At 56.8% G+C, this 27447-nt stretch overlaps 1 protein-coding gene across 1 annotated transcript in view; it reads left to right on the top strand.

The window, feature by feature from the left end:
* The window catches only part of HMCN2 (hemicentin 2), a 154508-nt gene that overhangs the window by 71793 nt on the left and 55268 nt on the right, over positions 1 to 27447 (top strand). Inside the window, exons 25-47 of the mRNA XM_082468057.1 lie at positions 288 to 374; positions 3714 to 3908; positions 4869 to 4999; positions 5336 to 5465; positions 5890 to 6016; positions 7624 to 7778; positions 8759 to 9037; positions 10546 to 10827; positions 11484 to 11592; positions 11838 to 12007; positions 12882 to 13036; positions 13479 to 13575; positions 14206 to 14301; positions 15836 to 16012; positions 17726 to 17883; positions 18726 to 18849; positions 19276 to 19451; positions 20470 to 20566; positions 20761 to 20880; positions 23373 to 23534; positions 24360 to 24641; positions 25679 to 25846; positions 26990 to 27103. Of these exons, the coding sequence (XP_082324183.1) occupies positions 288 to 374; positions 3714 to 3908; positions 4869 to 4999; positions 5336 to 5465; positions 5890 to 6016; positions 7624 to 7778; positions 8759 to 9037; positions 10546 to 10827; positions 11484 to 11592; positions 11838 to 12007; positions 12882 to 13036; positions 13479 to 13575; positions 14206 to 14301; positions 15836 to 16012; positions 17726 to 17883; positions 18726 to 18849; positions 19276 to 19451; positions 20470 to 20566; positions 20761 to 20880; positions 23373 to 23534; positions 24360 to 24641; positions 25679 to 25846; positions 26990 to 27103 (3591 nt within the window). The remainder of the gene's footprint in view (positions 1 to 287; positions 375 to 3713; positions 3909 to 4868; positions 5000 to 5335; positions 5466 to 5889; positions 6017 to 7623; positions 7779 to 8758; positions 9038 to 10545; positions 10828 to 11483; positions 11593 to 11837; positions 12008 to 12881; positions 13037 to 13478; positions 13576 to 14205; positions 14302 to 15835; positions 16013 to 17725; positions 17884 to 18725; positions 18850 to 19275; positions 19452 to 20469; positions 20567 to 20760; positions 20881 to 23372; positions 23535 to 24359; positions 24642 to 25678; positions 25847 to 26989; positions 27104 to 27447) is intronic.

Here is a 27447-nt window from a genome sequence, read left to right as displayed (position 1 = left end):
CACACTCAGAGAGGGCAGGGCAGGACGATCCTGAGCTCAGCCCCCCGAGCCCGCGGGGTCGTGCGTGGCACTGGGGGCTGTTCCATGGACCACCCTGCAGGCGGTGAGCTGGCGCCATGGCCCTGACTCTCCCTGAGGCTGAGGGCTGGAACGCGGGGCTTGTACCCCCTTATTCCAGCTGGGGTTCTGGATGGGAATGCCCCCTCCACCAGCCCTGGGCTCCTGGTGGGGGGAACATCAGGCTTTGGGTTTGGGCGTGTGAGTGTGGCCGCATTACCTTCCACCAGAGCCGCCATACTGGGGGGCCGATGAGACCAGTGGCCTGCTGGAGAGGGTAGCAGGAGAGAACGCCAGCTTGCCGTGCCCTGCCAGAGGTGAGGCTGGGCCCTGGGCGGGCTGGGAGGGGGAGAAAACCCACCCATGTTTCAGCGCCCTGGGTCACTGTGGGCAGTGCGCGTGGGTATGGAGGCTTATGGGGTCCCCACTCCTGTCCAGGACCATGCCAGGCACTTCATCCCATCAACAGCCCTATAGGATGGGTATTAGCATTAGCTCTTTTTTTTTTTTTTTTAATTAGGGGCAATTTAAGCCCAGAGCGGTTAAGAGGGTTGCCTGAGGTCACAGCCAGAAGGTGACTCACGGAGTATAATCTGCTTTAACCCCAGCCCCGAGCAGTGCCCGTTAAACCCTGGGCCCCTCTGCGCCTGGGGATTGTTAACAGCTGGGGCTGAGGAAGGCCCCAGGGTCCTAGGATCGGTGCTTGGTGGCCCCTGCCTCTCCCCGAGCCCCAGGCTTTCTCACAGGGCATGGATTCATGCAGTGCTGGGCAAACCAGTCCTTTGGGACCCCCTTTGGGCTACAGCACAGTGTGGGGTCGAGATAGCCACCCCTGGGTCAATTGCCCGGTGCCGGGCAGTTCACACCTCCTTCCTGAGCCTCAGTTTTCTCAGCTGTCCAGTGGGGTCACACCTGTCCCTCCACACAGGGCTGCTGTGAAGGCCCAGTGGACAACAGAATGTTTAGGTCCCAGCACCGTGCCTGGCACACAGTAGGAGCCTGGGGAAATGTGTTGAATGGTTTCTACTTTTCTGTAAAATCTCCCTGCGGCACCCAGTGGATCCCACTGGCTGCCAGAGTTGCTTCCGGCTTTGGGTCAAAATGGCCAGAATGTCTCCCCTGTGCGTGGGTGGTGCTGTCTAGAAGGGCAGGTGTCTGGGTGTCTAAGAAGCAAGTGGTAGCTTACAAAAAGTCTGGCAGGAGCCAGGACAGCTGATTCTAGTCTGCACTGCACCTCCTCATGCCACGGGACCCAGGGAAGTCCTTGGAATGGGACAGAGGGAGGGCCAGGTAGGAGGCAGGTGGGAGCAGACCACCTGGAGGGGCCATCGTCCCGCTCTTGACCAGGGCGCCACCTCGTGTCAGTATCTGGTAACAGCAAGGAACCTTTAGGGCCCTCCTGGGACGTGGGAGGTGGGAGGTGGGACCACTAGCCCCGGCCTCCTGCCCTGATGCCCCACAGTCACTCACAACCCCTGCATCATCCCTGGTCAGCTAGGGGCCTGTCCTCTGGGCCTGACTTCAGCATAAGCCAAGCATAAGCCAAGTCAGCATAAGCCAAGTTCCCTCCATCAAAACTGCCTGTCCCTGCCCCGCGCCACACCCCACCCCCCTTGGCCTTCTCTCTTTCAAGCAGGTGGCTGCCCGGTGGGCAGTGTTGGGCGCTGGTATTCACCAGCCGTGTGACCTTGGGCTCGGAGGGCTCTGAGGGAGAAAGGAGAAAGCCTGGAGCACCAGAGGGCGTGACCCATGGGAGCCCTGGTACCTGCAGTGGGTGGCACCATCCGCCTCCTCCTCGTGGGGTGGGACAGAGGCCAGGAGCCTGGCCACCAACTTGCTGGTGATTTTGGACATTGCTCCTCTCTTGGTCCCTGTAAAATGGGAGTGGAGGCAAGATGAGTGATTTTTCAGCAGCAGCCCTGAGTCCCTGGAGTCTTCCCGTCACAGAGCAGTGGTGCAGTTCTGTGTGGTTAGAGCTCATTTAGGGGTTAGATGTTTGCATTAAAAAAAAAAAAAAAAGCCTCCAGGGTTCAAAACTCAATACCCCTCAAGGCCGGCAGCTCTGAAGTCCTGGTCTCTGGGTGGTGGGAGCATGGGCTGGGGCCTTCGGGAAAAGATGAGGAGCTGGGAGGGGCATGTGTGTGTCTGTGGGGTGTATGTGTGTATGTTGTGTGTATGTGTTCACACATGTGTCCCCATGGTGGGAGCAGCTGGGACACTCCAGCAGGCATCCTGGGCAGGCACAGAGGAAACGGCAGAGGGTTCTATGAGAAAACAGACACAGAGGATTAAGTAGCCCAAAGATCGCAGAGCATGGATGGCCCTCCTTTTCCCTCAGGGCCAGCGGGCAGAGTCCCCAGCACTTAAGCAGGAGCAGTCAGTACAGGGTGGGGTGGGGCAGGGGCCCTCCCGATCGAGACGACACCCAGGATGCCTTGGAGGTGCCCCATCTTGATCGCAGCCCCATTCCCCCCAGATGGGGTGTCTCACCCCTCCCTCCGAAGGTGAGGATAAAAGAGCAAGTGAGGCAGAGAGAATGTGTTTACAAAGAGCCCCGAGCTGCCAGGGGAGTCGGCAGATCAAGTGGGGGTGTGGTGCATGATAACTGGTATTTAGCAACGATTATGACCCCGATGGGGGGGTGACGGAGGGGCTGCAGGCTGCCCTCCTACTCGGTGCTAGCAGAGGTAAGAAGGCAGGTGAGGGCCCAGTAGGCAGGGCAGTGGGTAAGGGCTGCCCTTGTCCTGAGATCACTCAGCAAGTCTGCAGAGTTGGGGCTCACGTGACCCAGGCCCCGCTGCGACCACTGGGCGCCATGCCTCATGGGCACGTGTGCTGTTTGGAATGCTGGGTCATTCCTTCAACACCGATCTGAGGACCTACTGTGTGCCCTGGCCCAGTGGGGCAGCCGTTCATCCCACACCCACTGTGCGCCGGGCAGTGTGAGCCGACAGGCGGGTGGCAGAGCCAGACGCTGCACAGTCCGACGTGAGGAGTGTCGGAGAAGGGCCTCCAGGGGGACTGCGGCGCTCACGGTGGGGCTAGGGGTGTGTGGCCAGCGGTGCCCGCCTTGTGCCTGTGAGGGGAAGCACAGCCCGGTCCACCTGGGGCCTCCACCGTTTATGCGCGGATCCGATGGGATAATATGGGTACTGAGCACGGCGGGCTCATTCATTCATGTAGCACCTACTGTGTGCCAGGCGCTGGGCTTGCAGCTGGGGGTGCAGCAGGGAACAAAGCAAAGACTTCGGACCTTGTGGGGGGAGACAGACAATAGACCAAAAAAAAAAAAAAAAGGTCTAAAGAAGTGCATCTTATGTACGTTAGAAAGTTGGAGATGGCAGGCAAAAGAGAAAACACAGGGCGGGCGGGTGAGGGGGCTGGGAGTGCAGATGAGGTGGGGCCTCTGCGAAGGGAACCAGAAAAGGCTCTGGCCCCTGTGCCTGTGGCCCGCGGGACGCTGGGAGGCCATGTGGACGCCAGCACTGGGTGAGGAGGTAGCAGGTGTGTGAGCACCTGCTTCTCCAGGGGCTGCTCCTCCAGCCTGGGGGGCAGGGAGGTACCTGAGACCCGCCCCCCGGAGGGTCAGCAACACGGGGGTGGGGGCAGCGTGGGTGTGGACAGGGTTTCGCGCTGATGACTCTGTGCCCTGCCAGGGACGCCCAAGCCGCAGGTCACGTGGCGGAGGGGCCCGTCCTCAGAGCCCCTGCGTGGCCGGCCGGGCCTGGCAGTGCTGGAGGAAGGCTCTCTGTTTCTGGCCTCCGTCTCTCCCACGGACGGTGGAGACTACGAGTGTCAGGCCACCAACGAGGCGGGCTCCGCATCCAGGAGAGCCAAGCTGGTAGTCCATGGTGAGCAGGGACCCCAGAGCTGGGGAACGGCTTGTACACACCTCCCAGTGGTACCTATGGATGCCGGGGTGGGGCAGCGCCAGCTCCCCAGCCCGAGAGCTCACCGCAGGGGCAGGGTCTTGCCCTCTCCCACCGCGTGCTTGTTGGGGAGGGCTTGGGGGTGTTAGAAAAGTGGCAGGTTGAATGGACATCCCCTTCCCCAGAGAGAGCCCCACGGAGACAGTGTAAGGAGAAGAACCTGAAACTCCATAAATGGCTTTAAAATGGTCTAGTAGTGAATTTATTTTAGAAGGCTCACTGATGGCAAATGAGAGTCCCAAAGCCCACCTCCCGCTGAAGCTGCTGAAACTACCCAAGGCTCCTGTTCTTCCCTGCAGCAGGAAGACCTTCCCACAGCTCCCGCCCCGTACCCCTCCCCCCGCCCCTGGTGCTGTGTGCAGGGGGAGGGGGCCCGTCTCCTTCACACGGGCTCATGGAGGGGGTTTTATGGTTCCTAGGGAGCACCTTCCGCCTCCCTGGAACCAGCCACCCCAGCTTGCCGGGAAATGACCTGCCCGGGAAGTTTGTTTCAAAGACATACCTAGGCCCCACCCTCAGAGATTCTGACTCGGGGCGGGGGAGGGTACCCCCCTAGGTGACCATGACAGCAGTTTGGGTGTAGAGCCAGATGGATCCCGGGGCTCCCGCAGCTTACAAAGCTGAATGTCAGAGCCCGTAGACAGTTCCTGGGCACGACCAGGGCGAGGTCCCAGGGCGTGGCCGCTGTGGCCATTCCCAGGTCCACATGGCTCCTGATGGCCACATCAGGGGCTGGGGCGGGCATCCTGGAACCCCAGAATCTGGGGAAGGGTGGGAGTTGGGGCTGCCCTTCCAGGTGGGGAAGAATGGCCCAGAAGGGGTCCAGGTGGCCGTGGCTGTCTTGGGGAGGGGGCAGCTCCTCTGCTTCTCCTTGCTCCCAAGTGCCCCCCAGCATCCGGGAGAACGGGCACAGGACCAACGTGTCAGGCATGGCCGGGCAGTCCCTGACGCTGGAGTGTGACGCAAATGGCTTTCCGGCCCCCGAGATCACGTGGCTCAAGGATGGGCAGCAGGTGGGTGTCCCCTGGGGTGGATGGGCTGTGGGTGGGATTTGGATAGGGTACAGACCTTCTGGACGGGTTCCTGCATGTGCCAGGTGTGGCGGGGAGGTGTTACAAATGGCAGGTGTCTTTGGGGATGCACTGGGGCTCAGGGCCACGGAAGACCGTGGGCCCACGATGAAGCCTGAGGGGCTGCATGGTGGAGAGGGCACGGCACTGTTCTGGGAATCAGAAGCCCTGGGTTCCAGTCACCAACCAGCTCCCTGGGCCTCAGTTTCCTCATTGCTGATGGGGGGTGCGGGGTGGCCAGACCCCGCTCACCAGCTCCTTCTGGCCTCTTCTGCCCAGATCCCCGAGGTGGACGGGGCCCGGGCCCTCCACTTTCCCAGGATCCAGGAGGGCGATTCTGGCCTCTACTCCTGCAGGGCCGAGAACCAGGCTGGGACTGCACAGAGGGACTTCGATCTCCGTGTGCTCAGTGAGTGAGGCTGAGCCCTCCCAGCTCCCAAGTGTGTCTGGCCCTGCAACCCCTCCCCTTTTAGGTGGGGCAGGGGAGGGAAACTGCCTGCTGGGAGCGAGGGGCATAGAGGGGCGCATGGCAGACCTGGTCCCTGTCTTCACAGAGCTATAGGAGCAGACATTTAGACAATCACATCATTAGCTTTGTAATTACATTATGCATCATGTATGTGCATTATGTCCTACGAAAGAGCAGTGCCGGCAGCTGAGGACGCACAGAGCAGGGGCCGATCCAGCCAGGGGTTTGGGGGAGCTTCCCATGAGGGCCGGGTAGGAGAAGGGAAGGGTGACCAGGCAGGGGTCCTGCACATGCAAAGGCCCTGCAGCAGGCGGGGCTTGCAGGGGTTAAGGATTTTTCTCCCCCCACCCTTTCTCGCCCCCAGTCCCACCTTCCGTGCTTGGAGCCGAGGCCGCTCAGGAGGTGCTGGGCCTGGCTGGTGTAGGGGTGGAGCTGGAGTGCCAGACCTCGGGGGTCCCCACGCCCCAGATGGAATGGACCAAGGATGGGCAGTGAGTGACCCCCGACGGGGAGTGTGAGGGTGGAGCCTCGGCCGGGGCTGGGGGAGAGGGCCTCTGGGGAGATGGAACTCTGCAGGGTTGGAGCTTGACAGGCATTGCCCGAGCCAGCCAGGGCCCAGGCAGAGGGCGGTGTGGGGCACACCTACTCCCCAGCCTGAGATCACCCAGGTGAGACCCCGCTTTCAAATGGCAGGGTTTTCTCATCACTTAGCCAGCCTTCCTTTCATTTTTTAAACTTTTTTTTTTTTTTTAAGCATGAAGTACCAAGATTCACAGCTCTTTTTAAAATATTTTATTTATTTATTTATTTATTTATTTATTTTTGGCTGTGTTGGGTCTTCGTTTCTGTGCGAGGGCTTTCTCTAGTTGCGGCAAGTGGGGGCCACTCTTCATCGCGGTGCGTGGGCCTCTCACTATCGCGGCCTCTCTTGTTGCGGAGCACGAGCTCCAGACGCGCAGGCTCAGCAATTGTGGCTCACGGGCCTAATTGCTCTGCGGCATGTGGGGTCCTCCCAGACCAGGGCCCGAACCCGTGTACCCTGCATTGGCAGGCAGATTCTCAACCACTGCGCCACCAGGGAAGCCCCTAAACTTTTTAAAAGGTGTTTTTTAAGGTATTTTAAATTTTAAGGAATCAATATGATGTTTACCATTCCAAAGTGCACAATTCAGTACGCTGTGTTCAGTACTAAATACAAGTACATCCACAGTGTTGCACATCCGTCAGCTCTGTCTGGTTCCAGAACATTTCATCACCCCCAAAGTAGGCCCTATACCCATTAGCAGTCACTGCCCTGTTCCTCCCCCGCCCCAGCCCCTGGCAACCACTAACCTCTGTCTCCGTGAATTTCCCTATATTTCTTTTTTTTTTTTTTTTTAAACATCTTTATTGAAGTATAATTGCCTTACAATGGTGTGTTAGCTTCTGCTTTATAACAAAGTGAATCAGTTATACATATACAATATGTTCCCATTTCTCTTCCCTCTTGCATCTCCCTCCCTCCCACCCTCCCCATCCCACCCCTCTAGGTGGTCACAAAGCACCGAGCTGATCTCCCTGTGTTATGCGGCTGCTTCCCGCTAGTTATCTATTTTACATTTGGTAGTGTATATATGTCCATGACACTCTCTTACCCTGTCACATCTCACCCCACCCCCTCCCCATATCCTCCAGTCCATTCTCTAGTAGGTCTGTGTCTTTATTCCCGTCTTGCCACTAGGTTCTTCATGGCCTTTTTTTTTTTTTTTCCCTTAGATTCCGTATATATGTCCCTATATTTCATATAAATTTCATGCAGTCATACATATGTAGTCTTTCGTGTCTGGCTTCTTTCACCTAGCGCACAGTTTTCGAGGTTTTTTCATGTTGTAGCAGGTTTCAGTACTTCATTCCTTTTAATGGCTGAACAATATTCCATTGTAGGGATGGACCACTTTTTGCTTATCTGTTTATCCATTGATGGGCACTTGGATTGTTGGTACCTTTCAGTGACTGTGAATCTTCCAGGCTTCCTTTTCCCAAGCAGCAGGCTCCCCTCTGTGTAGCCCGCCCCTGCCAGCTGGCCTTACTGACAGTCTTCTCTTGACCATCTTTCCAGACTTGTCCTTCCGGGGGACCCTCGCATCCAGCTGCAGGAGGAAGGCCAGGTTCTCAGAATCACCACCAGTCACCTGGGGGATGAAGGGCGGTACCAGTGCGTGGCCTTCAGCCCAGCCGGCCAGCAGGCCAAGGACTTTCAGCTCAGAATCCACTGTGAGCCCAGCCCCTTCCCAGCCCCCACCATGGGCTGCCCACTGCATGGAGGGAAGATGAGGGCAGAAACGGGGGCCTATGAGGAGCGAGCCCCCGGTCCAGTAAAGCTGGGGGGCGGGGGGTGGGGTGGACCGGGAAGAACAGAGGGAATCTGGCCCAATGTTTCCCAAATCCCACTGTCCCCATCTGAGCTTCACAAGTTTTCCTATTCCTGATACTACTCAGGATGATTGTTTAAATCAAGTCACTTTTCTTTACACTGAAACTCATTTATGTAAAAGGATGTTTAATACATCAAAGGGAAGTGGGAACCAGGGCTGCTTGGCCTTCGTGGGAGGAAGCTGTGACAACAAATGCAACCAAAGAGGGATTTTGGAAGCCCTTAGGCGTGAGCTGCCTGCATGTGGTAAAAAGGGCAGAGTAGAAAGTTCTAGAAAGGTTACAAACATAGTCGCACCAAACGCACCAGACGGCCTTTTCCTTTGTCGTAATCAGGCAGGAAGGAGATTTGGGGAGGGTGTAGCTGTTCTGTTACGAGCTGCATGCCCACGTGCCCTGAGGATCAGCTTAGGTACCACCCGAGGTGTGTGACCTGCCCCGTAGGAACCCCGGATCCAGTTCGGCCCCTCGTTTTACAGATGGGGAGACTGAGCCCCCAGAGAGGGGAAGTGACCTATGCGGGTCATACAGCGAGTCAGAGGCAAAGTGGGGTCCAGAGCCTGACCTGTGGCCCCTCCCCTGCTTTCTGCGCCTCTTGTGATGGCCGGGCTTGCCCCCCACGTCAGCGTGTCCCTGGCGGGTATCTCCTGTCTGTCCCCAGAGCCCCCCGCCCCTCCTCCCACCCCTGCAGTAGAAGCCTGTGACATGTGCGGGGCTTGTGGCCCACAGACAGGTGCATGGGGCTGCAAGGGGTGGGACACCAGCCACCTCGGCGCTGGGCAGGCTCCCTGTGATTGCCCCCCGCCCCCCATTGTCCTCAGCACCTCCCACCATCTGGGGCTCCAACGAGACAAGTGAGGTGGCCGTCATGGAGGGCCACCCCATGCGGTTCCTGTGTGAAGCCCGAGGAGTGCCCACACCTGACATCACCTGGTTCAAGGATGGGGACCCCCTGCTCCCCAGTGCCGGGGCCGTCTACACCAGGGGCGGCCGGCAGCTGCAGCTGGAGAGGGCCCAGGGCTCGGACACTGGCATCTACACCTGCAGGGCCAGCAACCCCGTGGGGGTCATGGAGAAGGCCACCCGGCTGGAGGTTTACGGTGAGCGGCCCGGGGTCGCAGCAGGAGCAGTCGTCAGCTGGGGCGAGCGGTGGGAGGGACTCTGGGCCGGGGTGGCCTCTGTCTGGCTCTAAAGGTGGGTGAAGGGAGCAGCCAGAGGCCCAGGAAAATGCGAATGAGGGGTTACCTGGGGAGAAGGGTCATCTCAGCTCATCCAGCCTTCCTCAGGCGGGTGAGGAAACCGATGCCAGGGGAAGGGCCTGTCTCGGGGCCCCAGCGGAGCCGAGTCAAGAATCCAGGTCTCCCCCTGGTGGTTTAGGGCTTCTCAGGCAATCGCGCCCACACCCCCATGACCACAGCTAATAACTAACTGCTCTTAACTAGCCACGTACTGTGGTCCAGACGCCCTGGGGCTCGTCACAGCGCTAGCTAACTTAATCATGGCACAGGGACTAGGGCCCTGGTCCCCCCACTCATGGGTGAGCGTGGTGGGCTATGGGGCTGGCCCAGGTCACCCCGCTGGGAGGTGAGAGGACCCGGTTCCTACCTCGAGGGTCTGACTTGTGCTCTGTTAACCTCAGCGTTGGCCTGCCTGGAGGGGCTTGGCTCTGAGGACATGTGAAGAACTCAGAGGACAGGGTGTGTGTAGGAGGGCAGGGATGGGTCTGAGCAGATGAAGTCTGAGAAGGCAGAATGCAGCCTAGTGGGGACATTCTGGTCCCTCTCGAGGAATCAGCTCCGGAGCTCTGGTCCCCAAAGATACAAAGGGCTTGGATGCTAGAGTCCTGGGGACCCCAAAGGGAAGTTGGGGTGTGTGGGGTCTACGGGCAGCCTCTGAGGTTGAGCCCAGCAGCCAACTCCGGGATTCTTATTCAGGGATCTGAGAACCTCCTGGAAATTGATGGAAAATGCACGTGTGTGTTTTCATTATATTTTCAGTGGGGCTAGTGACCCAGGCAATGTTGAGAAGCTCATCCCGTTCCCTCATCGCCCCATGTCTCCTGGCAACGACTCTGTGGGCTTAGCAACTTGGGGGCCCTCCCCAAGGGGAAGAGAGAAGCCCCCCCTCTGGCTACCCCCTTGGCCATCAGTGGCTGAGTTAGGAGCCCCCAGAGGCTGGGCCGTCTGGGCTAGGGTCTGCTCGCTTCCTCAGGCCACGGAGGGGACCAGTAGGAGGAGCAGAGGCTCTGGTCTTGGGCCCTGGGGAGCCCATCACTTTGGGTTCAGCGGATCTTGAGACCTACTGTGTGCAGATACCGAAGACACACAGAGACAAGTGTTGTTCTGCTCAGGCTGAGCTCACGGGGGTAGCAGGGTGTGGAGAGAAGATGCAGGCAGTGGAGGGGGGGTGGGGATGGCACCAAGGGGCGGAGGAGCCAGGGTGGGGGAGGCTTCCAGCCAGGGTGCTGGGGGAGGCTCCCCGGAGGAGGTGATGTCTGAACAGGGGTTCCAGCTAGTGGAGGGGAGGAGAAGGCATTTCACATGGGTTGGGGTCTGTGAGGGACTTAACCAGGCTGCTGGTCCCTGAGCAGCCCCTGCCTCTTCCCTAGTCCCGCCCACCATCGAGGGCGCTGGCGGAGGGCCCCGTGTGGTGAAGGCCGTGGCCGGGAGGCCCTTGGCGCTGGAGTGTGTGGCCAGAGGCCACCCACCCCCCACCCTCTCCTGGCACCACGAGGGGCTGCCCGTGGCGGAGAGCAATGGGACGTGGCTGGAGGCGGGCGGCGGCGTGCTGAGCCTGGAGAGCCTCGGGGAGGCGTCTGGAGGCCTGTACAGCTGCGTGGCCAGCAGCCCTGCCGGGGAGGCCGTGCTGCAGTACTCCGTGGAGGTGCAGGGTGAGCCCAGGCCTGCCCCACCCGAGTCACCTGGGCCGTGGACCCCTCCTCCCACGCCTAGTGTGTGCAGAGGGAATGGAAGTGACCAGTGTCCTGGATTGCATGAGACAGATAAGGGGACAGATGAGGACACTGCGACCTGGGCTGGGGCCCCTCAGGGATACAGGGTGGGCAGGGTTGATTCCCGGGATCAAGGGTCCCTGCTCTTGCCCATGACCCTGGGCCAGGTCATCCAGGGTGAAGGACACTGCTCTGCCTTCCAGGAGATGCTCCCAGTCAATGGGATGGACATTTATACCCTGAGGCCCAAAGCTGGGTGGTGGGCGCTGGTCCTGGGGATGGGTGGGTGGACCCTTCGCCTGCTTCTTCCATTTCACAGACACTTCACAGCCATTAACTCTGGATAAGGCAGGGAACAGGCAGACGGGACTCCTGAGCCCTGGGTCTGGTGGGAAGACATTGAATAAACAGACCAATCCTGTGGGGAGGCTGAACTTGGGTGGTCCTAGAAGGCCTTCTGGACGAGGGGCTGTTTATGGGAGTGCTTGAAGGGTGAGGTGAGGCTTGGGCCTGGCTCTGGCGGCACTGGGACTTGGGAGGGCTGTAGGCCGGGATTTCCTCAGCTCCAGACACCCAATGGTGGCTTCTGCCCACAGTGCCCCCGCAGCTCCTGTTGGCTGAAGGCTTGGGCCCGGTGACCACCCTCGTGGGACAGCCCCTGGACCTTCCCTGCCAGGCCTCAGGCTCCCCAGTGCCCACGATCCAGTGCGTATGGGGTGGTAGAGGCCAGAACTGGGGGGCTGGGGGACAGGCAGAAAGCATGCTTTGGGGGTGGGTGGGGACGGGAGATGCTTCCCCTCCCAGGAGCATGAAAGAGGCCATGGAGCCAGGGGCCATGGAGCCAGGGACGTGGGAATGGGAGAGAGATGCTGCCTGGCCTCTTGGCCTGTCCTGTTGCCCCTACCTTCCCTAGCCTCAGGCTGACCTGTTCCCCTCCCCACACACCTTAGGTGGCTGCAGAATGGCCGCCCAGCCGAGGAGCTGGCCGGGGTGCAGCTGACCTCGCAGGGGACCACACTGCACATCGACCACGTGGAGCTGGACCACGCGGGCCTCTTCGCCTGCCAGGCCACCAATGAAGCGGGCACTGCAGGGGCTGAAGTGGAGTTGTCTGTGCACGGTGAGGGCGGCCTGGGGTTCTGGGGCAATGAGAGCCCAAGGATGCCGGGGTGGGTGAAGCAAGCCTGACAGACATGGGAAGGGCATGGAGCTGGTCTTCTCTGGACAGCATTTCTGGTCTGGACTTCCCAGTTCCCCAAGACACAGGTGTGAGAGGGTAGTCTCAGCTGCTCACCACACTTGTCTACAGGCTTTCGATCCCCTCCCCAGCCTCCCCCCGACCCCGGCTTGCTCTCTTTATGCTGACCACGCTGAACTTCATTCAACTGTACGTTGGCTTTCTTACCTCCAGTCCTGCAAATGCTGTTCCCTCTGCCTGGAACATTCTTCCTCTTTGCCTGATTAGCTCCTCCCTATCTTTCAGGTCTGTCCTAAAAAACACCCCTTCCTCCAGGAAGCCCTCCTTGATTCCACCATGGTTATAATCTGCACTGCCTAGCCTCTCGTGGCCATAGCCCCCCACCTACTGTATTGGGATTTCTTGTTTGGCTGTTCATCTCCACTGCCCAGCTTGGGAGCTCTGAGGGCAGCACAGAACTTTCTCTGCTGTGTTCCTGTGCATAGTGCAGTGTGGGACACAGAGTAGCTGCTCAGTGCACATATGGATAGATAATTGGTGGATGAATGATGGATGGATGGATGATGGATGGATGGATGATGAATGGGAGAATTTTAAAGGGAAAGACTAGCTCTGCCAGCTCTCAGTCTGGTGCTCTTTCCCCTAAGGCCAGGTGTCTGGAGGGTTGAGTGGGGGGAGGCTAGAGGCCAGCCCTGCAAGGCCACTCCCTCCCTCCCCAGGCATTGAAGAGGTTTCTGGGTGCCCACTGCACCCCTCCTGACCCTGACTGAGCCTCCCTGCCTCTCCCTCTGTCCAGAGCTCCCATCGGTGGTCATAGTTGGGGGTGAGAACCTCACAGCCCCTTTCCTGCAGCCTGTGACCCTCCAATGTGCAGGGACTGGGGTCCCTACCCCAAGCCTCCGCTGGTGGAAGGATGGTGTGGCCCTCGCAGCCTCGGGGGGGAACCTGCAGGTACGTGCAAGGGCCCCAGGGCTGGCAGGCCAACCTTGCACAGGTGGAGGGGCTGCTTTTTAGTGGCCCCGGGGAGCCCAAGCGGAGCTCTGACAGCCTGGGGGCAGGACAAACAGAGTCCACTCACCCTAGAAATGCTCAGTGGACCTTGGGGTGCTGGGTCTGAAGAAGGAAGGGAGCCCTAAGCCTAGTCCAGGTCCCCGGAGTTTGAGCTCCCAGAGGGAGAAAATGGGGGGAGGGGAGTATCCCCAAGACCAGAGGGATCCCCTGGATTCCGAATGTGTGGCTCAGAGCTCCACCCGGAACCAAGCTTGTGCCCATGCCTCACGTCTCCTGCGCTGGGGTCAGCAGCAGCCTGGCCACTTGCCATGTCCCAGGGTTGCTCTGACCCCAGGCCCCACCCACATCCTGGCACACACCTGCCCTTCCTCCTCTCCACCAGATCGAGAAGGTGGACCTGAGGGACGAAGGCATCTACACTTGTGCTGCCACTAACCTGGCTGGGGAGAGCAGGAGGGACGTGGCGCTCAAGGTGTTGGGTGAGGATGTGGGTGGAGGCGGAGCCCGGGCCTGGGGTGGTGGGTGATTGAGGGCCCGCAGGGCTGCCGTGGGGGGTTGGGGACGGCTGGGGGTTCTAAAATTAATGTCACATACTTAACTTTAGAAGTAGAAAATCATTTGCTCTGGGGCCACTTTTGGTTGTTTTCTGCCGGATTTTCAGTGGACAGCCTTGTTCTCATTCATATTTATCTTTGCTTGTTCTATTCATTTGGGGGCTCATTTAGGTCCTTGTGTATATGGGCAAATCCTTGCCCTTGTCACTCCTCATGACTGCCTGGGGTCCACCTCCCCGGTGTGCCTGATGCTGGCTGTTCCTGGGGGGTCAGGCACCAGGGTCGTCCTTGTTGCCCAGCCCACCTTGGGAAGGCTGGGTAGGGGCACTGAGTGACAAGGGGCACTTGTCACTCCTCGTGACTGCCTGGGGTCCACCTCCCCAGTGTGCCTGATGCTGGCTGTTCCTGGGGGGTCGGGTGCCAGGGTTGTCCTTGTTGCCCAGCCCACCTTGGGAAGGCTGGGGAGGGGCACTGGGGAGGGGCACTGGGGAGGCTGAGATGAGCCACCCAGAGCCTGTACCCCCGCCAAGCCAGGGCTCTCCTCGTCTCCCCTAGTGCCCCCCAGTATCGAGCCGGGCCTGGTCAAAAAGGCAGTGCTGGAAAATGCCTCCGTAAACTTGGAGTGTCTGGCTTCAGGCGTACCCCCTCCTGGTAAGTAAGACCCCTCCTCTTGGCTGAAAGCCACCTCCAGCCAACCCCAGTTCCCCATCCAAAGAGGTGGGACAGTGCCGCAGGCACCACTCTGGCTGTGGACAAAGCAGGATGAGATCAGCAGGCCTTCCCCTTCCCTCCCCAGCGTTCCCCTCTTCCTTCTCAACAGCTGTTTATCCAATGCCCATTACATGCCAGTCACTGCCAGGGCCCAGAGCCTTTGCACTGGTGTCTGAAACAAACCTGCCGGGTTTCTGCTGAGTTTGTGGCTTCACGGGGCTGCCCCGGGGCTGGCAGTGAGAAACAGGACCTCCATCTGGGCCTCTTCTCTAGACCAGCAGTTGAGCAAAGGTCTGGGAGCTAGGGCTAGGTGTGGGTGCCCGGCAGACAGGATGGGCCCAGGAAGGGGGTCCGTTTCCTGTCCCCCATCTGAACCAGGTCAACCCTGCTTTGCCTGGGGTGGTGAGCCCTGGAGGTATTTGCCCTCTGCCATGGGGAAACCCTCTTCTGGGATGGACCCTGGCAGGCGGTAAGGAAGTTGAAGATACAATCGGTCGTTACTAATTTATTTATTATCTCTTTATTAACTTTATTTTTTAAATATATTTTTAAATTGAAGTATATTGGTTTACAATGTTGTGTTAATTTCTGCTGTACAGCAAAGTGATTCAGTTATACATATATATATATACATTCTTTTTCTATATGCTTTTCCATTATGGTTTATCATAGGATATTGAATATAGTTCTCTGTGTTATACAGTAGGACCTTGTTGTTTATCCATTCTATATATGATAGCTTACATCTGCTGACCCCAACCTCCCACTCCATCCCTCCCCCAACCCCCTTTCCCTTGGCAGCCACCAGTCTGTTCTCTATGTCCATGAGTCTGTTTTGTAGATAGGTTCGTTTGTGTCATATTTTAGATTCCACATATAAGTGATATCATATGGTATTTGTCTTTCTCTTTCTTACTTCACTTAGTATGATAATCTCTGGTTCCATCCATGTTACTGCAAATGGCATTATTTTGTTCTTTTTTTATGGCTGAGTAATATTCCATTGTATATATGTGCCACATCTTCTTTATCCATTCATCTGTTGATGGACATTTAGGTTGTTTCCATGTCTTGACTATCGTGAATAGTGCTGCTATGAATATGGGGGTGCATGTAGCTTTTTATAATTGGTCCATATTTATGAGGCTGCTGTTTTGGGGTATACCATGTTCTCCTCTAAAGATCTCCCTCATGGGTGGTCTCCTGGCAGGGGGGAGGACGTGAGGGGCTGGGCTGACTTTGACTCTCCTTGCTCCTGGCTGCCCCAGCCTGCATCCCTCTCTGCCTTCGGTTCCATCTCAGACAACGCTGCCCTGTTCTGCCCCGCCCCCCTTCCTGGAGAACACTGGCTTTCTCCAGTGCCTGAAATAAAGGCACACCATGTGGCCACCCAGGAAGCCTCTCCTGTGCCCATGACACAGGGCACAGTCTGAAGGGCTGGCAGGGACCCTTTCATCTCTCTTCTCTTCACCAGATATCTCCTGGTTCAAGGGCCACCAGCCTGTCTCCGCCCAGAAGGGAGTGACGGTGTCAGCTGATGGGAGAGTTCTCCTCATTGAACGAGCCCAATTTTCTGATGCTGGGATCTACCGCTGTGTGGCATCCAATGTGGCAGGCAGCACAGAGCTGCAGTATGGCCTACGGGTCAATGGTGAGCTGCCCTGCGACTAAAGGGATCCTTCTCCCAAAGGTTGTCTTCCATCCATTTGTCCCTCAGTCTCTTCATCCATCTGTCATCCATCCATCCATCCTTCCATCCATCATCCATTCATCCATCCTTCCTTTCATTCATCTTTCCTTCCTTCCATCCATTTATAATGTATCCATCCATTCATTCATCTATCCATTCTTCTATCCATGCATGGAAACACCCAACTGTTCTTCCACTGATCCAACCATCCATCCAATCCTCTGCCTATCCGTCCATCCACCCATCTACCCATCCAGCTGTCCATCCCCCCAACCATCCATTTATTCAAACATCAATTCCTCCATCTATTGAGTACAGGCGAACCTCAGAGATACTGCAGTTTCATTCAGTTCCAGACCACCACAATAAAGCGAATATCAAAATAAAGCAAGTCACATGAATGTTTTGGTTTCCCATTGCATAGAAAAGTTCTGTTTACACTATACTGTAGTCTAGTAACTGTGCAGTAGCATTATGTCAAAAGAAAGTACAGACCTTAATTAAAAAGTACTTTATTGCTAAAAAATGCTAACCATCATCTGAGCCTTTGGTGAGTCGTAGTAGTAACATCAAAGGTCACTGTTCACAGATCGCTATAACAAATAGAACAGTAAGGGAAAAGTTTGAAATATTACGAGGATTACCAAAATGTGACACAGAGACCAGAAGTGAGCCAATGCTGTTGGAAAAATGGCACCGATAGACTTGCTCAAGGCAGGGTTGCCACAAACCTTCAGTTTGTAAAAAACACAACATCTGCAAAGTGCAGTGAGGTGAAGCACAGTAAAACGAGGTGTGCCTGTACGTGCTCTGGGCAGACCCTGGGGCTGCAGCCCTGAACAAGACGGACCCAGGAGCTTTCAGTCTAGTGGAGGATATAGTAATTGGATACTTACCCAAAGTACTGTTTCATGACAATTGTGATAAGAGCTAGGAAAAGTGAGGTACAACTGAATGCCTGGAACTGGGGCGCTGACCTGGCCTGGGGGGGTCCCAGGAGGCATCTTTGAGAGCTGGATGTCTAAACGGAGACCATGTGCCAAATGCTAAGGCTATAGAGAATTTGAGAAACTGAAAGGAGGCTGGGGGCTTGGAGCTTGCAGAACAGTGAGAGGAGGGGCCAGGGTGGTGCGGGGGACCAGATGGAGGCTGGAAACATTGGGTCTTTATCTTAAGAGCAGGGGGTAGGTAGCTGGACAGGAGGCTGGGACCCTGGGTGTCATGGCTCATGCCTCCCAGATACAACTGAATCTTCTGACCGCTTTCTGCCCACGAGGGGCTGTCTGTAGGCTGATACCTCTGAGCTGGAAAGCAAAACCTGCCCAGGGATTCTCAACCCGGGTTACCCCTATACCATCCCCATGATAATGACCTCATGCTGACCAGAAGGCCCAAGTTCAGGTGCTGCTTCTGCCACTTCTAGCTGGTCAGCCTCGGGCAGGTGACCTCCCTCTCTGAGCCTCAGTTTCCCGTCTGTGGAAGCTGCGTGCTGGAGCTGGAGGGATGAGATGAGCCACCTCAGGGACTGTGCAGTGCTGCGCCCGTGTTGGGAGTGGCTGTCCCTAAGGTTTTGTTTGTGGCCGTGTGCTCCTGTGTGGGTACCCAGCCCGGGGCCCTGCCTGCTTCACCCCCAGCGGGGCTCAGCCGGTGCCCTGTGCCGCCCTCACCCCGCAGTGCCTCCGCACATCACTCTGCCACCCAGCCTGCCGGGCCCCGTGCTGCTTCACACCCCGGTTCGGCTGACCTGTAACGCCACGGGAGCCCCCAGCCCCATGCTGATGTGGCTGAAGGATGGAAACCCCGTGTCCACGGCAGGGACCTCTGGCCTCCAGGTCAGTAGGGCTGGGGCGCCCTGCCTCGCCTTCCGGGTGCCTCAGTAGGTGCTGGGAGCAGAGGTCAGGGCCTGGGGAGTGCCGAGGGGAGAGGGAAACAGTGATGGCCCAGGATGGTCGGCTGGAGGGAGGAAGGGGAGCTGCTGAACGGAGTCTAGAGCCAGGTGGTCTCCAGAAACATAACGCGCACCACCAAGGTGAACCGAATATGTAATTTAAAAATTTCTAGTAGCTGCATTAGGATGAATAAAAAGAAACAGGTGAAACCAATTTTAATAATGCATTTTAAGGAATTCCCTGGTGGTCCAGTGGTTAGGACTCCTTGCTTCCACTGCAGGGGCCACGGGTTCGATCCCTGGTCAGGGAACTAAGATCCTGAAAGCCTCACAGTGCGGCATAAATAAATAAATAAAAGTGTCCTTTGGCTACTTTATTTATTTATAAACAAATAAAAAGTGAATATTAAAAAAAAAACAGCTGTATAAAAAAATACATTTTAGTTCACCCAGTATATCCAAAAAGTATCATTGCATCACGTGATCATTATAAAAAATCATTAACCAGACATTTTACTTCTCCTTTTTGTACAAACTCTTTGAAATCAGTTGTGCATCTTACACTTGGGGACCAGCCCTATTTCAAGGGCTCCCTAGCCATAGCCCTACTCCAGGGGACTCTTTCTTAGGACCGATGTTATTCCCCACCAGCCAGCAGAGGTCCTGAGGTCTGGGTAGAGCTCGAGGTTCCTCTGCATTGTGGCGGGCCCCGGGGGTCTGAGGCAAGCTGCCCGCTGTGCCTGCCAGCAGGGCCTGACCTCATGTGGACTTCCTTCTGGGCCACAGGTCTTCCCTGGGGGCCGGGTCCTCACGCTGGCCAGTGCCCGGGCTTCCGACTCCGGCAGCTACTCCTGCGTGGCCGTGAATGCAGTGGGCGAGGACCGCCGGGACGCCATCCTGCACATCCACAGTGAGTGTCAGGCCCTGGACTCTGCCGGCTGCAGGCCGGCGGCTCAAGACGGCAGGGCTGGGGCATCCCCGGGGGTTGGATGTGGGAGGTCTGGCCTGAGACTGTGTCTGCCTTCATGTAGGGGTCAGTTGGACCCCCAGAGTCCTCTCCTAGAGTGTGAACTCCCCTGTTGTAGATAGGTGGGCAGGTGGGCCCTTTCCTCAGTGGTAACATCTGGTACAACTAAAGTACAAAATCATATTCAGGATATTGATGTTGTTATAATGCACCATCCTATTCAGGTTTGGGGGCCTCCTCTAAAGGTCATCAAGGGGAGGGCAAGAGGGCTGCAGCTCAGGGGGTGGGCCCTCATGCTAATGGTGACTTCCCATCCCTGGTGTTTGCTCCTGGCTGCTGAGACAGCCCCTGCCCCGCCCCCTCCCGCAGTGCCCCCAAGCATCCTTGGAGAAGAGCTGAATGTGTCCGTCGTGGCCAACGAGTCAGTGGCCCTGGAGTGCCCGAGCCACGCTATGCCCCCTCCTGTGCTGAGCTGGCGGAAGGATGGTCGCCCCCTGGAGCCCCGGCCTGGCATCCGCCTCTCCGCAGACAAGGCCTTGCTGGAGGTGTGCGGCCTCCCAGGCCACCAAGGGGGCCCCCACTGTGAGCAGAGCTGAGCCCCGAACAGGGTGGGCTGAGGTGCCCCCGTGAGCATCAGTTCAGCTCACTGTGACCCACAGGCCCCTCCAGTCCCAGGACCCATCAGAGCTGCTTCCAGCCAAATGGATGGAGAGCGAAGCCCCAGGACTGAGCCCTCAGTGGTGGTGGTGGGGCACTTCCCTCAGGACCCCCATGCGTTTTTCACTCCTTGTTTGAAAGCCTCCTTGCCTTTGGGCATTTAAGGCCCTTCATCTGACCCAGCAAGGCAAGGGTTAGTTAGGGTCAGGGACTCTGGAGTCAGCCTGGATTTAAATTTTAGCTCCACCTCCTTCCGACTACTGCACCGTTGGGTTGGGTCGTGTTCTGACCACACTGGCCTCCCGTCTCTCACCTGTGAGCACCTGGTGCCTTTCTTCTGGGGTGGCTGGGAGAGTTCTAGAGAATGCCTGTGAGGTCCCACCTGCCCCAGAGAAGAGCTCATCCATGTCAGCTGGGGGAGGGGAAGTACCTTTCCAAGGTGCTGGGAGAACGCTCCACTCCAGCCTGCCCCTCCTTCTCCCACCCCTCTACATCTTGTGATATGATCATTCCCAACTCTGAGCCCCCTTGTTTGGTTTCCTCTGCCTGGAATACCGCCCCCTCCTTCCCTTCATTCTGCAAAGCCACAGCCTAGCTCCATCGCCCGCCTAGGTCAGGATCTGACCCCTGAGGACAGGGTCCCCTCCGCCTCCTCCTCGGAACAGGAAGTGGGGTGAGGCTGGCAGGGCCACCATTTGTGCCCAGTCCGTGTCAGGCCACCAAGGCCCTGGCTTCCAGAAACTTCCCGGTACAAGAGGCGCAGCAGGTGCCACCACTGCTCTCTGGTTCCAGGTGGGAGGGGGGACTCAGCAACGTAAAGTGACATGCCCAAGGTCACACAGTCTGTCCAGGGGTAATCCCATCTGTGCTGCCCCCGCTGATGGGTTGTTTTTTGCTCTCGGCCAGGTGGACAGAGCCGGGGTGGCAGACGCAGGCCGCTATACCTGCGAGGCGCTGAACCAGGCAGGCCGATCGGAGAAACACTACAACCTAAATGTCTGGGGTGAGGGTCTCCCGGGCTGGGCTGGGGTCCCTCCCCCTGCCCCTGTTAGGGCTGGCTCTCAAGCCCTGGGGTTGGGGCTGCCTTGAGTGGGTTCTAGGATACAGCCCTCCTCCACCCCACCCTCTCCCCTCCGGGTCCCTTTCTTATCCCAGCCCACAACTTCCTGCCCACCTCACCTCCTCTCTTTTACTCAGTCCCTCCAGTGTTCCCCTCACCAGAGCCTCGCACCCTGACTGTGACTGAGGGGCACCCCGCCAGGCTGTCCTGCGAATGTCGGGGCGTCCCCTTCCCCAAGATCTCCTGGAGGAAGGACGGTAGGATGGCTGACCTCGCCCAGCCCTACCCTCATTGCCCCACCCAAGGAGGCTGCTCCCTGCCCTCGCTGGGTGCCCCCACTCTAGCTGAGTTGGAGGTGGGTGGGCTTACAGCCCTAGGGGGTGCGGGTGCTGGTTACAGAAGGCCCTGCAGCCCCTTCTCAGCCAATGAGAGCTGGATTCATCCTCAGGCCTCACTTCAGATGTCTCTTCTTCCAGGAAGCCCTCCCTGACCTCCACCCCAGTCTAGGCCTCCTTGACGCCACCCCTGTATGTTAGCTTGTCATATTACCCACCTTAGTCCTTCAATGTCTGCTCCTCCGTGAGCCCGTGAGCCCTGCGAGGCACTGTCTGGGAATTCAGCAGTGGCTAAGACAGTGCCTGGTACAAAACAGGTGCTCGATAAATATTTGGAATTCATTCATTTAACCAGTATTTGTTGAGAGCCTCTCTGTGCCAGGCCCCATTCTAGGTGCTGGACGTACAGCAGTGGATTGAGTCAGTCAGGTAATAAATGAGAAGTTAGTACAGGCATACCTCGTTTTATTGTGCTTTGCTTTACTGAGTTTCGCAGATGTCGTGTTTTTTATAAATTGAAGGTTTATGGCAACCCTGCCTCCAGCAAGTCTATTGATACCATTTTCCCAACATTTTCCAGCATTTGCTCACTTTGGGTCTCTGTCACATTTTGATAATTCTCCCAATATTTATAACTTTTTCATTATTATAATTATGTTTGTCATGGTGGTCTGTGATTAGTGATCTTTGATATTACTATTGAAAAGGGATTATGTCTTGCTGAAGGCTCAGATGATGGTTAGCATTTTAAAGTCTTTTTCATTAAGTTATGTACGTTGTTTTTTTTAAACATAATAGTGCACACTTAATAGACTAAACATAATTTTTATATGCACTGGGAAACCAAAAAAATCACGTGACTCGCTTTATTTTGATATTTGCTTTTTGCGGTGGTCTGGAACCGAACCTATGATATCTCCGAGGTATGCCTGTAAATGACTTAATACCTGACATGATAAGTGCGATGGAGAGAAATAAAAGCCAGGAAAGGGGAGAAGTTGTGAGGGGGGGAGGGAGGTGGGATTTGCAATTTTAAGTTGGGTGGCCAGGGACATTTGACCAAGCAGATGTGGAGAAGGTGAGGGATGAGCATGAGGATATTGTAGGGAAAAGCATTCCAGGCAGAGGTGATGGCAGGTGCAAAGGCCCTGGGGCAGGGATGAGCCAAGCATGTTTGAAGAACAGCAAAGAGGCCAGTGGGGCTGGAGCAGATTCAGCAAGGGGACGGTAGCAGGAGATGGTCACCTGAGCGATGGGGGTGGATCAAAGGCTGTAAGGATCTCAACTTTTACCTTGAGTGAGATGGGGCTTCTGTAGGGGTCTGGTTTGTACTCTAGATGGTTCCTGCCAGCATGATGAGAATAGAGCATTGGGAGCAAGGGTGGCAGCAGGGTGACCAGTGAGGGGGCTCCTGCAGGGACTCTGGGCAAGAGATGCTGGCACTTGGACTAGGTGGGTATCCATGAGGTGTTGGGAGGGGGCCATAGTCTGGATGCATTTCAAAGGTGGTGCTGGCCGGATTTTCTGACGGCTGGGATGGGGGCTAAGAAGAAGGAGGAGTTGGGGAATGACTTTTGACCTGGTAGTCGGGAGAGTGATTCTGCCATCACCGAGATGGAGAGGCTGCAAGGGTAGGTTTGGGGGAGCAGATAGGGAGTTTGGGGCATTTAATTTTGAGATCTGTTAGACACCCAACAAGTTGTCAAGTGGGCAGTCAGACATAGGTGTCTGGAGCTCAGAAGAGAGGTCTGGACTAAGAATAAATCCAAAAGTGACAAGACAAGTCGAGGTCACCGGGGGAGAGAGCATGGACAGAGAATAGAATGTAAGAGCGAGGAAGAATGTCATGTGGCCACCTAGTCTCCTCCCCCTGCTGGGACACATGCTGATGGATGACCAGAGCCCAGAGGGCCGCTCTGCTGTGAACAGGTGCAGGATGTTGGAAGTTAGTGTTTAATTCAGTGCCTCTTGTTTTACAAAATCCTTCCCTGCATCGGGGTCTCTTTGCTGCCAGGTGTGCCAGCTGCTTGGTCTCCCTCGCCCATCTCTGTAGCTAGATGGATGGGTCATTCATTCGATAGCCTTCACTGAGCGCTATTATATGCCAGGCCCCAGAGAGCCTCTAAGGATCCCAGGGGGAAAGTGAGGCAGCGTCTGCCCTCCAGGACAGCCCACGCCAGGGCAGGATTCAGACGTGCCACCTGCAGGCTTATCTGTGTTGGGCAGAGGCTCAGTGTTATGGGAGATCAGAGTGGGTTCCGGGATCAGATTTGGTGCTCAGGGAAGGCTTCCTGGTGGAGGTGACATCTAAGTGGGCACCTGACGCATGAGCAGGAGCTGGCCAGGATGGATGGGAGGACAAGTGTTCGAGGTGGAAGGACCAAGGACCAGGGGCTTCTTTCTCATGCCTCCAGGTCAGCCTCTGCCCATGGATGGGGCCGGCCTTGGGCAGGTGTCAGCTGTGGGGCGGCTGCTGTATCTAGCACAGGCCCAGCCGGCCCAGGAGGGAACGTACACCTGTGAGTGCAGCAACGTGGCCGGAAATAGCAGCCAGGACCAGCATCTGGAGGTGCATGGTGAGTCAGGCTGGGATGACCTGAACCAGGCGGGAGGGGCCAGAAGGGGCCCAAAGGGTGGGCAGCCAGGTGCCCTGGCAGGACAGACGTCACCCCAAAACCCAAGCAAAGACAAAACAGGGCTGATGAGAGCACTTTCCTGTTACCCCTTAGCTCTCTGGCATTTCAACTGCCCCCTACCCCCAGGCAGCTTCTTACAGCTCCTGACCTCAGCGTGAGAGAGGGGGCAACGTGATCCCAAGAATCCCCCAATGGTCCAGAGGGGGAAAAAAACACAGCTTGAAACAGTTGGAAACTAAAGAAATGTAAAATTGATATGAAGCTCCTATATGTGATGGAAACATAAGTCTCCATCTACTTGTCCTGCCAGGATGAAATTAAATATCTCAACCTTGTAAAAATCATTCTAGAAAATAAAACCAAGAAAAATGCTGTTCAGCATCTTGGGGAGAACCCCACCTGTGGAATAATCCCCCGCCCTCGGCCAGTCCTAACAGCTGTTTACGGTCTGGGAAGCCTCTGGTTTCTAAGGAAGAAAACCCCTCACAAATCTTCAGGGCTGTTCTGTGAGCTCATTGTCCAAACGGCAGGCCTTCCTGTGATTCACAGGGTATGAGAGAGGGGGCCACGGGGTACTTTTCTGACCCCATTATAGAGATGCACAGTGGAGGCCCAGAGAGGCGAGGTCACCTGACTGAGGTCACACAGCCAGTGAGGGACATGGAGGAACACAGGCCAAATGGGGGCGAGCCCAGAGCCTGGCATGTGGCGCGTGTTTGGTGCCCGGCGGCCCACTTTCCCTGACGTGCTTTCTCCCCATGCCAGTTCCCCCTCAGATCGCGGGCCCCCGGGAGCCCCACACACAGGTGTCCGTGGTCCAGGACGAGGAGGCCACTCTGGAATGCAACGCCACAGGGAACCCCCCGCCCAGGGTGACGTGGGAGCGGGACGGCGAGCCGGCGGGGGCCGAGCCTGGCCTGCGGCTGCAGAGCCAGGGTCAGAGGCTGCACGTGCAGCGGGCTCGGGCTGTCCACGCCGGGCGCTACAGCTGCGTGGCCGAGAACGTGGCCGGGAGGGCCGAGAGGAGATTTTCGCTCTCTGTGCTGGGTGAGGACCGGCGGCCTGCTGGAGGAGGGCAGGAAGGGGACCAGACTGCAGAAGGCAAGGCTGCTTCCGTCCCCAAGCTGTGCTCCTGGGGCCACCCCCTTGTTCTGCCAGGAGTCAGACCCCTCTGGGTAGGGCTCCTGTTGGAAGAAGCTGCAAACGCTGCTCTCAAAATCAGGATTGGCTCCAAATAGCCCTCATTTCCCTCCCTCCCTGTCTCCCGTGTTTGCTGCTCCCCTTCTCTGTTCCGGGCATTCTTTATCCTGCATGACTCGTATGTGATGGGGGAATTCGGGGGTCCCTGAGAGATCAGGAAGATCCTGACCGCTGTCCTGGGCAGTCAGGGCAGCTTCCTGTAGGAAGTGACCTTTTAGCTGAAATGCAAAGGCTGAGTAGCGGTTCATCGGGAGCCGGGGTGAGAGGAAGAGTGCCAGGCAGAGGGAACAGACTCTGCGGAGGGCTGGAGCACGTTCATGGTGGCTAGAAGAGCCTTGTGATTCCAGTCTCTTACTGAGCTCCTACTGCATGCCTCAGGGTGGAGGCGGGGAGTGGAGAGAGACAAGGAGGGAGAGGTGGGCAGGCTTCCTTTAGGGAGGACCCTCTCATGTCTCCATCATTGCTGGGATTCCCCAGCCTCGCCCACCTATCCCTGCCTGATAGGGTGTGGCTTCCTTTCTGAATGGAACTCTGTGGATTTAGGGACCCATCTGGTGTTCCCCTTTGCTCTAATTCCCGTCTCGTTTGCTCAGTCTTTGCTCCGTGTCAGGCTCTGTGCTAAGCGCTCTACACATGTCCTTGTCGAATTCTCCTGGCATTCGAACGAGGGGTCGGGGAAACTGGGGCCCAAGCCTGATGCCAAAGCCCAGCCCGTGGCCATCACTCACGCCCTTCAGTGGGAGCAGCTCTGATCTTGTCGCTTCTGCTCCTCAGGCTGACCTGACTGGGGGACGGGGGTCCTCGGGGAGGGCATTGGTGGGGAGCCAAGCAGGAGCGTACAGCCCCCGTCTGCATCCTGAATGCGGCTTCTTCTCTGTGTCTAGTGCCCCCAGAGCTCATTGGAGACTTGGACCCACTGACCAACGTCACGGCTGCCTTGCACAGCCCCTTGACGCTGCTCTGTCAAGCCACAGGCATCCCACCTCCAGGGGTCCTCTGGTTCCGAGGGGAGGAACCCGTCAGCCCTGGGGAGGACACCTACCTTTTGGCAGGTAAGATGCCAGTCAGGGGAGTATCTGGTTATCGGGTCTGGCCCTCCACCTCTGTCCATCACATGCCTGTGACCTCTGATCCTGCACTGCCAGGCTTGGTTGGGATAACCGTTTTAGCTCTTGGTCCCCATGAACACTGGTCAGGTGAGGTGCTCCAGGAAAAAAAAATCAGATTTAAATAAGTTTGGAAAAGGCTTCCTGTTCTGCTCTCCTGGAGACTCACAGTGACCATCTGTATAGTCAAGGTTCTGATAGGTCCTGCAGAAAAAAATCCTCACGGCACCTATGAAACAGCATGGAACCGTAACCAACTTTGGGAAATGCTGATCTAAGCACTTTCTCCTTTGAATATTCATCTTCCTCACAGAGTTGGTTTGTGATGGTTCTTGCTTGAGTACAAGTGGGGAAACTGAGGCCCAAGAGGCAATATCCCATCAGAATCTTGCAGGGACTTCCAGGCCCCCTGAAGCTCAGAGCCTCAATGACCCCTCAGTTGTTCCATGCAGCCAAAGCTGGGATGGTAAATAAGTTTCCCCTTGTGCACCACTTCTGAGCACTTGGTGGAGGCCGCCAGATTCAGTGTGATGGTATGAATTCAGAGACTGCATCTGGGCCCAGCAGAAAGGAGAGTGGCGATCAATTAGTGATGTCTGCCCTGGGTGCAAGAATAGCAGTGATGATGTGTATCTGCCTTCCTTGGGCTGGTCTTAGGAGATCCTTGCATTCCTCTGAGAGGAGCTGGTTCACCTCTGAGAGGTCCTTGGGAGAAGGTGGCCTTTTACAAGGTCCATCAGAGTCGAATGAGGGTTCTGATCTGAGCCAGGACTACATAAACCATTGCTGTCCTTTTAGCCCCAGCCAACCCACAGAAGAGAGGGTAGCCAGGTGACAGATCCTTCTTACTAGAACAGGGTCCTCAAGTTTACCCTGGTGTAGGTCTAATGTCCAGGGGGCTCCATCTATCTGTTTACCCTCCTGGGACTCAGTTTACCCATCTGAGGAATGGAACATTGTGGGAGGCAGACACCTATACCTCTAAATATAATGCCTGGCATGCTCCTCTTCCTGGCAGGCAGCCTGGGCTTAGCTTGGGACAGAAGGCTGCTCATAGCTGTGCTTGGAACCCACTGCCCCCCTCCCCAGGTGGCTGGATGCTGAAGATGACCCGGGCCCAGGAGCGAGACAGAGGCCTCTACTCGTGCCTGGCAAGCAACGAGGCTGGGGAGGTGCGGAGGAACTTCAGCGTGGAGGTCCTGGGTGTGTCACCGCCCCATTCTCATGGGCACCCACCAATCCTTTCCCTCCGGCCTGGGAGCTTCTGGGGGTGGGGTCTGGCATCGGCAGGAGGGAGAAGCCAAGCCTTGTTTTCTTTGCCTCATCAGCAACCTCTTCTCTGAGGCTGCCATAGAACTTTCCAGAAACAGCTAGAACTAACCCCAGATGAAAGGGGGAAAAGATGTTCAATACCACCCAACTGCCTTCCTCTGATCAGGGCCTTCTCCCAGAGGCACTGGTACTTCCCTCAGCCGGCTGCTGAGGGTTAGGGTTGGGGTTAGGGTTAGGGTTTATGAAACTCACAGCCCCGTGGCGGCAGGCGTGAG

The sequence above is a fragment of the Balaenoptera physalus genome, assembly GCF_965194825.1.
Source record: "Balaenoptera physalus genome assembly, chromosome: 7".
NCBI classification, from domain to species: domain Eukaryota; kingdom Metazoa; phylum Chordata; class Mammalia; order Artiodactyla; family Balaenopteridae; genus Balaenoptera; species Balaenoptera physalus.
The sequence above is the reverse complement of the archived record's forward strand: the minus strand, read 5'-3'. Positions and strand labels throughout refer to the sequence as shown.